The sequence below is a fragment of the Urocitellus parryii genome, chromosome 8 (genome assembly GCF_045843805.1).
Source record: "Urocitellus parryii isolate mUroPar1 chromosome 8, mUroPar1.hap1, whole genome shotgun sequence".
NCBI classification, from domain to species: Eukaryota; Metazoa; Chordata; class Mammalia; order Rodentia; family Sciuridae; genus Urocitellus; species Urocitellus parryii.
The window spans coordinates 19,561,162-19,573,207 of record NC_135538.1 but is presented as its reverse complement, the minus strand read 5'-3'; the positions used below and the strand labels follow the sequence as shown (position 1 = coordinate 19,573,207).

At 37.8% G+C, this 12,046-nt stretch overlaps 1 protein-coding gene across 3 annotated transcripts in view; it reads left to right on the top strand.

Moving 5' to 3' along the window:
• Nucleotides 1-12,046, top strand: part of Grm1 (glutamate metabotropic receptor 1) — a 376,962-nt gene that overhangs the window by 309,822 nt on the left and 55,094 nt on the right. For all 3 annotated transcript variants that reach the window (XM_026380150.2, XM_026380151.2, XM_077801964.1), the window contains exons 4-5: nt 4,890-5,136; nt 9,774-9,942. In XM_026380150.2, the coding sequence (XP_026235935.2) occupies nt 4,890-5,136; nt 9,774-9,942 (416 nt within the window). The remainder of the gene's footprint in view (nt 1-4,889; nt 5,137-9,773; nt 9,943-12,046) is intronic.

The following is a 12,046-nucleotide window of genomic DNA, read 5'->3' as shown; positions in this document are numbered from 1 at the left end:
GCCACTGGGAGTACAGGCATGCCCCACTGCGCATGGCTTGCTTCTGTTCTTGATAGCCATGGGAACTTGATTATAGAACTACTGAGATTTTAATTGGCCAGCCAATGCATTTCCTTCCCAAAGTTGGATACAAATAAATGGATCGAGGGGCAGATATGTTGAGATTAAATATCATTTTGTTAGAAGCATTAATGAACATAGTATATTTAAAATAATGTACAAAAAGATTAACAAGTAAATTCAGTATGCTTTAAGGATATGAAGCTGGTATATGAATATCAATAGTATTCTATGCACTAGAAACAAACATTTTTTTTTTTGTAAATTTAAAATTGAGGTAGTACCAGAAAAATCAAATGCTTAGAATCTGAACTCTGAAAACTATGAAACACTGCTAGGATAAATTTATTAACTTTGTGGAAGTTACATAGGTGGGTACAAATGTGGAGGTTTATTGACCAGTACACTAAAGATTTTTGCACTTTAAGTGAGTTTTATTTCAATGAAAAAGTTATTAAAAGTTGAAAGAAAAACCCCATCAAAAATAAAATTGGATATAAATATAGATTAGTGGATAAGATATGTGCCTACAAATTACTTTTGAATATTTTATCCCAGAATTGGGTTGACTAACTATCTAGTCACTGGTACTGCTGAACTTAGCCCACTAGTATAGCCCATATTGACTATACAACAGAGAACCAGCAGAACCTTGGAGTCAAGTGCCTGGCTCCAAATGAAGGAAACAATTGGGCTGAGCATGTCTTGTTTCTTTTTCTAATCCACTAATAAAAGCAAGTCACTCCTTTCCTTGTAAGGTAAGGAGGGAGGTATGAGGTGTTCCACAGTAAGTTCCTTCATGAAGAATGTTGAGGTGAAGAGAAAGAAAGACCTTACTCCCAGCCATGACTTGACTTCTCTGTACTTTAATTTTCACATTTGTCAAATGATAATGTGGTTTTGTGAGCACTAAAAAAAGGATAATGTGTGTGAATGGCTCTGCATATACCAGTAAATGTGGGATTGGAGAAATAACACATTGAACTTGAAGGGAAAGAGGCTTTCAGGAAGATAGTCTAATCCATTTGTGCTATTTTAGTTAGGAAACTAAGGCCTGAGGAGGTCGAGACTCTTATCCATGTTCCATGGCTTGCTGAAAATAGATAGTTGATAGACTATATATGGAAGATTCTCATCAGTCCAGGTTCCTGCTCCAGAGTTTCTTCTGCTATAACACTCTGCTGAATAACCATCCTAAATGGTGATGGATAGAACTACATACATTTCTCCCAACCACCATGAAATTCCTGTTTTCAGAAGGTACAATGCCTAATCCTGCCTCTATGGGAGCTCCATGTGCTGCTACACTCAGGTAGCAATTTAAAGTCGTCATGCTTTTGCAATAAGAACAAGATTACTATTTGCAATCAAGGTAGCTATTTTCACAATCCATTGTGAAGCAGTTAGACAGGTATTCTTTTGAAAGCAAATAAACAGTCAACCTCAATTATTTGGTTCCATTTAGCATATTAGAAAAGGTAATGGTTTAATGACACCCTAGTGGTCTAAAATAGTTAACGCATCACAGAAAATGAATCATGACATTCCCTTCTCACTAATAACTCTGAGACTAGTGTTATGAAAAGGCACTAAACCCTAGGGAATCAGTGTTTTCACCTTCCTACCAAGTGGAAATGTTATTCGTTTTTTATTTTCTATTCATTGGTCATGAAAGCATAAGCTCTTGTGGGAAGCAGGGAACCCTGTAATATATCTTGTTTATCAGATAATGAGTCCTTGTAACATATCTGAGACAGTTGCTTTGACAAAGAAAATGGTCCTATAAAGGCCATTGATTTTCCAATTGTATATCCCATGATTCCAAATGATCTCTCTTTAGACTAGAACCAACAGGGATGAGATTGGGGTAGAGCTGAAGAGACAGTTCTTAACTGTGGTCATCTCCCTTGTCATGTGCAGAGCCAGTGGATTGACAGGGTAAGGAAGTACGTGTGCTCTCTTCAGATTGTCACAAACACAAAGCTCTTTGTGTTTATTTTGCAAAAGTTTATGAGCTAATACCTTGCAAATATCTGACAGGATGAGCTTCTGCATCACGATTTGTTATCAAGGGATGGATGCCAACACTTCTGGTCAGAGAGGCAGCTGAATCCATGTGGAACAATCCCAGGGAGAAGCCCCCAAATTGACTTGGCCAATGTGCTGTTGTACAGCCAAGTGTCTTTTCCTCTGCAATTGGAAGAGTGCCTCCTCTGTAGGTTTCTATGTGCACCATGCAGTCTCTGAGTGTAACAGAAAGAACAAGGACTGAGAAGGCATTTGTTCCCATGTTCTACCATACTCTTTCCTTGTCTTTAAAATGGTGAAAATTAATGTTTATTTGACAGGATAATAGTGAACGTTCAATTTCTCTTATTATTATAGATAGCTAACTGACACTCAAAAAATTATTGTAGATACTTGCCATTAAAATTAGATAAATGTAAAAATTGGTTAAAAGTAATAAAATATTATACTGATTATTTATAGATATGTATTTGTGCATAAATCTTACCCATTAGAACATCAGTAGGTGGATACAGTTAGAGGGCACATGGCTCAAGAGACATGTATTGGTTTCCTCAAATTTGCCTTGTTTGGTCACCTTGTTTATGTTCTGGAAAAATATCATTATTAACACTCACTTTCACTTTGAAAAGTGACCCAGTTTGTGTAAGCTTTATTATCACCTTAAATAAGGATCAAAAAGAAAACATTGTTCTCACAGAGATCCAGGAAGGTTACTGTCTTAGTGCTGATGGATGAAGAATCCACAAGACAGCCACTGCATTAAGACATTTGAACTGGGAATACCAACATGATTGCTCATCTCTATATAGTAAATCTTAAATAGTGATTATTAAAACAAGAACAGTAAATCCAGAGGCTATAAGGTTTATCTCTAATACAGAATTTTCCATTTGGTACAAGATGGGTGTTTATTTTCCTAAAATTTGATCCTGATGTTAATTTTAATACCTCCGAATTCAGGTGGTTGTTTTCAGTATTAATTAAGATCATTTAAGTTTCTGCAACATTGAAGGTTTTGGGGTGCCTCCTTATCTCTGTCTCTGTCTCCTGGAAATGTCTCTGGTTCTAGCAGCTTTAGTATTTAGCTCCAGTGTATGGGGGCTTGGGCTAACCTATAAAGGCTTATTTAAAATTTATCAGACAAATGGCCCTAATTTACTTTTTTATCCTATTAAGATTGGAAATTGAGGGAAAGAAAACTTAACATTAAAGGCCCAGGTTCTGGGTGACAGACAGAAGTCGACGATGTTGTAATTTTTTTAATGAGGATCTTTTCTTTCTGTCTTATATAACTTTCCATGCTTATTCTGTAAATATTGATGTTAAAATGCCCTTTTTCTCTTACTCCTCATTTCTTCTTGGAAAATTTTCTTTCAATTTGGAAAATATTATACTTTAGCAAATTATACTTTTAGCAATGTCTTATCAAGCAAAGTTGGAAAGAGGGTTTAAATTGAATCTCTTTCCCCTTCGACCTGGTCTGAGAATTTTGGGTATTATTCTTAGGATAGATACACATATATTGTCACATTTTCAATTACACCTAAATCAGCCTTTAAATGGAACTCTCTGGAAATTTCTATTTTTATCTGAAGCCCAACATCAAGGGCAAACCTTTTTCTCTTTCATTCTAAAGACTCCAAGCTCTCCAACTTCCTAAAAATCCTCTGATTGTCTTCAGCTCAAGAATGTTAGTGTCCAGTGAACTGTTTAGGCTGAAGCAAAGAGGATCTGACAGGAGAGAGCCTCACATTCTTCACCCATAAAGAGCTGAGCCTTCTGACTTTCTAGAACTAGACGCTGGGAACGTAACACTCAGACCCTTCACTACACACTCAGGTAGCCACTGCAGAAAAGCAGACATCTGGAACTAAGTAGAAAGTCTGCTTTATACCAGTGGTGTGCTCCAAATCCATTTTGTTTTCTAAAACTTGTTACCTTTATTTCATCAAATCCAGATGGTCTCCAAATTTCTCATCCATATGCAAGTCCTAAAGTTTAAACTTCCAATATGGAGTTTAGATCTGAAGCCATAGGTTTCCTGTGAAATGGTTGGCAATTGAGAAATGTTTATTCACATGCAGCATGGGTAGAGATAATCACAGTACTTTTGAAATTTAAAATATATATGTATATTTTATATTTTATATAACTTATATTATATATATGTTAAAAGATGAATGATAACATGAATGTGTAGTACAATTCCTCGCTCAAGAGATATTTTAATTGGGTATCTAATAGCAATGTATGATTTAAATATTTCTGCATTGTCAATCATATAGAAGAGATTCATACTACCTAGTTCTTCTAAATCGGGGCCTTTGTGGCCCTAGAGATGATAAAAATAGTGAAATCACCAAATGAAATATCAGGGGTTAGATACTGCCAAACAGGAATTACCATGAATTGCAGGTTGTCACAAAGGATACAGTACCATGATACAGGAGACTTTTAATATAAGCTCCTGTGAATCAAAAGCGAATTCAAGTTATTACCTTTGCTCTTTAAGGATTTGCTTATAATACATGAAAACTTTTTTATTTTTACCTCTGTGAAGTTTGTTCTATATTGCATAAAGCCATTATTGAGTTCAGAAAATGAAACTGCATGAAACATTTTGTAGGTAGAATACATCAAAGCCACTCCAAAGTATGAAGTTTGCACAGGTGGCCTTGGCTTTGCACTGCCATTGCTCTTTCCCTTCTTTGAAAGCCCTGGAAGCACTTGACACATACACATACAGACCTGGTCTTCATGATTGTGACCTCAGCAGTGATCTGTTTCTATTGTTGCAGGCAATGAAAGCTTAGAAGAAAACTATGTCCAGGACAGCAAGATGGGGTTTGTCATCAACGCCATCTATGCCATGGCACATGGGCTACAGAACATGCACCATGCCCTCTGCCCTGGCCACGTGGGACTCTGTGATGCCATGAAGCCCATTGACGGCAGGAAACTCCTGGACTTCCTCATCAAGTCCTCATTCATCGGCGTGTCTGGAGAGGAGGTGTGGTTTGATGAGAAGGGAGATGCTCCCGGAAGGTAAAGCAGTCTTTTCTGTGACAGATGTGAATAACATTTTAACTCTTCCCATTGCCTAGATGGTAGTTAGATCTCCAGTTGATTCTGTGGGTTCTCAATGTCATAAAGATAGATTCAACAAGATAGCTGAAAAGGTAGGTCTAGTATCACATGGAAATTACCAAAGTACACACTGCCTTTTGAAATACTTCTTAGTAACCCCCCAAGAACATTGCATCTTGCCAGTGCTACCCCCCTACCCAGCTCTCATTTGGTCCTTCCCTCAGAAGGACTGGAACCTCCCTGGAAGCCTAAGAAACTAAAGAGACTTACACCTGACATGCAGACCACCCCAGGAACTGCCTGTACCCAGCCAACATCAAACTGATCAATTAATTGGTCTCAGTGCTATTATGAATAGTACACCTACTTAAGTAGCTTACTATGTGAAGAGATCCAAGTCCTATACATGCATTCTTTTTTCTCAGGCTAACTTAAGTTATTGTTAATAAATTTCTTGGAACAAGAAAGGAAAGAATTTTCTTTCTGGAATTTAGTCTCTAATGGTTTTCAAAAATTAATCAAATGAGAGATGAGGAAAATTAAACTTTATGTGTGTGTGTGTGTGTGTGCGCATGCACATGCTTATATAATTCCCCAAACTCTTTTGACATACAGTATATTCTACAACACTCACTTTGATATCACCAGTCTGCTCATATGTCACTGGTACATAGAGAATGATGTTAGTATCAAGAGTAGCTATGTTCATTCAAACAAATTTTCCTAGGAAAGGAATAATCAGAATAATAGGAGAAAAAGTGAAACCTGCAATAGAAGCAAAAAGGCCTTCAGCCTGGCTGCTATGTAGTAGGTTCATAATCTTCTAGGCCCTGTTACTTTTCAGTTTATGGTTTGCATAGATGGAACATCAAATCACTGAATTCTCACTGCCTTAGGTCTATCATTATCCTTCTCTGACAGATGATAAAGTTGAGTGTCGGAGAAACTAAGCAACTCACCTAAGGTAACACAGAGGGCCATTGGTAGAGGCAGTGTAGTCTGGGTCTGGAGTTTATAAGCTAATTGTAAAATTAGGCAAAACTTCTAGCAACTTTCTTAATGTCATTGTGGAAGTACTGTGAACCCAAATCCTTCTCCAGATGTCTCTTCTTTACATGTAAACTTTAATTCCTACATTTGGAGAGTTCCTTGTGGGGGCTAAGTGGAATCTCTCTATTAAAATACAACTGCTCTAGGAAGGAAAGTGACATGTCACAGTCAACAATTAAAATGAATTTGTAGGATACCCTCCAAGCTGCCAGAAAAGTGGGAGCAGATTTTGATCAGAACTTGAGGATAGATGATCCAGGGCTTGGGAATGTGGAAAGCTTCACAGTGCTGACTACCTTAGGAAGTGATACCAGGAAGAATAAATACGTCTGAAATTCAGAACAGGAACCACCTACTTTGCTAAGCCCACCACTGTAATCCTGCCTTCCACTGGAAATGAGGCTCAGTACAGGGTCAAATTTGCAATGCTAATCTTCCTTTATGATTCCAGAAGAAAGTATATGCCCAGCCCAGGGCCAGATACATTTTTTTACATTTCATAAATACAAATTTCCTCCTCCTTTTTCTCTTTGTAACTTATCCAAAAGGTAGTGCATAATTTTAGCTTGCATCTCTTCCATCTTTAATTACATATTTAAATTGTGAGCTTTCCCCTGGGTCCCTTTTCAGGGATCATTTCCTCCTGTTTGGAATTGGTCAGCTTCATCTGTGATCAGTTCCTGTTTCAACCACCTCCCTCTGCTTCCAGCTCCCATCATACCATTGCTCATGCCTCTGGTCCCTCTTGTAGTTATTTTAGTTAATCATTGCACAACATAAACCGAATGCAATGAGAGGATGCTGTGAAGATGCAATTTACAGCATGAGCATATTCCAAATAAAGGCCAACATGCCAGGAAGGAACCCTGGGGTTAAGAGCAAAGAGCAGCTTTTATTAACACACACAGCATAGGGAGGCCTCTTTTCTGTAAGTCAATATTTTTCTTTTGGTATCTTTTAGTATTTTCCCCCAGAACCCCTCCAGCATTTGGAACTTTTTTAAAAATGTGTTTTCGTACCAAAATACTGTGGATTTTGAGGTCCCTAAATGTAAATAAAGTGTGAACCAATTTCCTCTATGAAAGTGCAAAACTAAAGAAGTTGAAATAAAAGTCTTAGGAAACTGACTTATAGAAAAACCTTATTCTAAAGCTACTATTGCAGCAAAGCCTTCCTTGAAAGTTCAAAGAAAGTGTCATGGCATAATATAAAATAAAACACCAAAAAAATTTAATGAAATTGAAAAGAAAACTACTCCATAGAATATTTGCAGTTGGTTCTATAGCCATAGTGAGCTTAAAATGGAAAGGTATTAGAGGTACAGATTAGTGCCTTTGAGCACAGAAAGAGTGTGAGCTCACAATTAATATCCACTCAAATACCACTCAGTTATTCTGAAGAACATTCTGGCATGATTCAGTAACAAGAGGCATAATAACTCTTGCTGAAGCCAAAATAGCACAAATTTGAAGGATGAGCTCCAGGTGCACTGGTCTCTCTTCTCACTCTTGGTAAGCTTTGCTCACAGCACAAGGGGACACTTCCTGTACACTGGGCTCCTTTCTTTCAGGAGACAGCTCTTATAGGAATCGCCTGAATCTGGACATGGAGAAGCCACAAGCTACCCTGTGCATGACAGGATGCTTTCACACATTGAGAACAGGAAGAAAAGTCAATAAATTGAAAAGTCAATAACAAACGGGGTCAGATACAGCAAATAGGCTTTGAAAACCAACTTAGGCTTAAGGGTAGTAGAATTCCTGAGTGAAATGCTGAGAAAGACCGTGCGCCTGAGTCAGGTATAGAGAGAAATAATTCCAGGATGACTCAGGCAACAGCATGGGGGAATGAAGATGAGAAAGAGGAAAATCAGTTGGTTAACCATTATGTATTTCCTTAGGTCATGCACCGACAGCAAGATACCATGACCTGTATTCTATGTAGCCCAGTAGGGGAAGGATTCCTCATAGGTACTACAGAAAAGAATCCCACTACAGAGCTAGGAAGAGAAAGCCAGACGTAGAGTGTTGGCACATGACCACATGAGTTATAGTTTGTTTGCTTAGAGTGAACATCAACATGGAAAGTAGATGTAAGAATACTAGAGAATTTTTAATGACTGAGAGACAAATGGTTATGCCAACACAAATGCCTTCTCCAGTTTTGTTTATTTATATTAATGGAAAGAACTGAAGTATTTTAGAGTATCCATGGAAATGCAAATATGAATGATTCTGTGATATTGCCTTGCGCATTATCTCAGTCCATTTGGGCAGTTATAACAGAATATCATAGAAGGTTGGCATATAAACAAAAGAAAATTATTGCTTCCAAGTCTGGAGGCAGAAAGTCCAAGATCAAGGCCCTAAGAGATTTGGTGTCTGGTGAAGTGTCACACTCTGAATCATAGACGTAAGCTTCTAACTGTGTCTTTATGTGGTGGAATGGAAAAGGGAGTTTTATTTGGGGACCGGGGCAAGGCTTTTGTAGACACTAATCTCACTAATGAGGGCTCTTCCCCATCTCTTAACCCCATCACTATGGGGGTAGAATTTCAACAAACATTGGAACCATAGAACCTTTGCATTAGTGCCAACTATAAAGTGGTTTTGTACATGCCTTATGTTCATAAATCCCCACAAGAGACCCATGAAGCTTAAAGACTTTAGTGACATTGCCAAGTAGTGTAACCTATGGTTAAAATGTTAGAGAAGCACCAACTCATACATTCTGATATTAAGTTCTCTGTTCTTTCCATTGCATTGAAGAATTCTCCAGCTCTCCATGCAGGAAATGATGAGGCCTTGCCCCCAGAATCTGCTTTGGCTGAAGTAAAGATTTCTTAAAAAATGAAAAAGAAAAGAAAAGATATACAGTGGCATCATTACTACTGGGGGGAGCTTAAATGTAGATTTGCCATTGCAAAGCATTTCAGCATTGAAACTTACTAAAGTAACTGACACCAGTTATTAGGTTCCAGAAATGTTTGTCCTGATCAGGGAAGAGATCAGTTTAAATGTCAATGCATAAGAGGTCATATCCCTAACAACCTTACACATTAAATATACCTTTCTGAGTTTCTGGTTCTATTAGTGCCTTAAAAAGGTTCCAAATTTGGTAAAACAACCCTCTTTTTATCCAGTGTAATGAAAATGGCAATTCAATGTGAAAAGGAATGGAATATAAGTAACCAAATATAGTTATTAATATTCTTATGGATTGTTACTTGTTCAAAGATTAACTTAGTGAATTATAATTTGAAAGAGATCATCAACTCAATACATATAGAATTCCTTTTTGGAGGATGAGCAGAAAGACATTTATGAGAGTAACATATTCCTTATCAACTGTTGATGATACACAGATCCATTCTGGAAAATCAGAAGAAACATTAGAAATAAACTAAAATGTTTACAGTATCTGGAGTTAGGACGTGCAATGATTCTAGCTTTTATCTGTCTTCAATTAAAATATATTTAATATACTTCTTTGTTTTCTACATGATGTCCGTATCCTACAAGACTCACAGGCTCTTTCCCCTGTAGGTATGATATCATGAATCTGCAGTACACTGAAGCTAATCGCTATGACTATGTACATGTTGGAACCTGGCATGAAGGAGTGCTGAACATCGATGATTACAAAATCCAGATGAATAAGAGTGGAATGGTACGGTCTGTGTGCAGTGAGCCTTGCTTAAAGGGTCAGATAAAGGTGAGCCACCTCTGCGTTCTTGGACTGTATTGTCAAGAAGGTCTACCACTGAGACATTACTGAGGGAAAAGGAACATTATTGAGAGAAAAGGAATTTTTAAACAAGACTATGCAGAAAGGGTGTGCCAGGCTACCTGCTTGTACTCCTGTGTTTAGATAAAATAGAAAAACAAAGGAAGCATTAGGAAAGGGAATAGGTAAACTATTCTAATAGTTTAGAATATTTAAATCGCTTTTATTTTAATCATGTTGATAAACTGGGAACTTACATATACTGTAGGCAGCAAGGAGATAAAGAATCAAGTTAAAACTTGAAATGGAAGTAAATGTGAAAACCAAAGTCAAAACCAATATTGCTGCTGAGTCATGGTTCCAGTTATGACTGAATAAAGTTCTGGGGCTCTATGCCATGGTTTAGATGGATGTATTAATTAATTTGACTGTGGTAATCATCATATGATGCGTAGATGCATCAAATTATCATGTGGTTCACTTTGAATATACACAATTTTGTCAATTAAACATTTTAAAATTAAAAAATTTTAAGTAGAAGTAAATGTGGGGAAAAAAGCCAATAATAGTGCTTAGTCATTGTTCTAGCAATTGTTAAAGAAGGCAAAAGCTGAGCAATGTCAAATAAGCACAAAACTAAACTAACAGAAGTTGAAATGAGGTAACATAAGAAACTTGGCATGTCATTTCCTTTTTCTTTATCAAGTCTTTTGATTCTTCTGAAATGAATTTTTTTTTCTCTAACCAAGAGAGAGTCCCCACTTTCTAATTATATCCAGGACTTTGGGTGGGAAGAAATGAAGTAGAATAAGTGAACCATAAGTTTACCGTATTAAGAAAGCTGGAGTAAATGCAGACCTATATTATCTGGTGTGCTAGAGAGAATTCTCAGTGATGAGGCTTGGAGCAGCACTCTTTGTATGCCATGCTATTTCAGTCAAAGTGGATGATGCACGGGGAAATGGAGCAGAGGGAGGGATTGTGAACTGGCAGGGGTGAGGATTAGATGAACTAATAGGTCTTTCCCATCTCTAATTTTCTGTGATTCATCTTGGGGAGAAGACAGACTGTCACATAAATGTCACACAGCACAGCTGGAGCTGGAGTAGATGGTGTGTGAGGCTCTGGCACCCTCACAGAGCCACGGTGCCGCTACGTCATCTCTGCCTTGCAGGGACCCTACAGAAGAGATGCCCTTAGTAAGCGTAAGATTCTGATGGCAAAGATCTAGTCATGTAGTATATGACTTTGGGTGTATATGCTGGAGAAGTCTTATTTCAAGTTCCAAGAAAAGGTGGAAGATTATGGGCCAGGAACAGTTCTTGTCAAATGACATGAGCTGTCCTGGTGGACAAATTCTCAGTGACTCCAGCCACTGTGAGAAAGCAGTAAGTTTCTGAGACAAATCACCCTAGTTTTAAATATCTTGTACCTTTTCTGCACAAGTTATATAAAAATATTTGTCAATTATCAAGACAACTAGCCAATCAGATTATTCTCTACTCTAGTGCTGTGTCAGGATGCAATGCTAAAGGGCTCCTGCCATGACCGTGGCTAATCTTCGAGTTTATAGGTGCTGGAGTTTAGATATGGCTTGGTTTGTGTTCCCCAAAGATTCCTGTGCTGGAAGTTTGTTCATCAATGTGATGATGTTAGAATGTGGGAGAATATTGAAGAGCTGGGGCTTAGTGGGCGGTAATTAAGTCACTGGGGCCATCACCCTCAGAAGACATTTATGCCAGTCCACAGAGTGTTAGTTCTTGTGAGAGTATATTGCTATGAAGTGAGGACACCCCACATGCTTGACCCCTTCTGCACCCAGCAGTTCCTGTTTTATTTCTCCTCCATGTTTTGATGCAGCCAGAGGAGGCTTCACTAGAAGCCAAACAGAACCATTCGGTTTGAACCTCCCACTTCTGAAACTGTGAGATAAACACACCTCTTTTCTTTGTAAATTATTCAGCCTCCAGTATTTTGTTTCAGCGACAGAAAAATGGACTAACAGAGTGGATTATGGGAAGACTTGACCCAAGAGTTCTTATATAGCTGGTGTAGTATCAAGCAATTCACTGTTAGTTTCTAATCTATACCA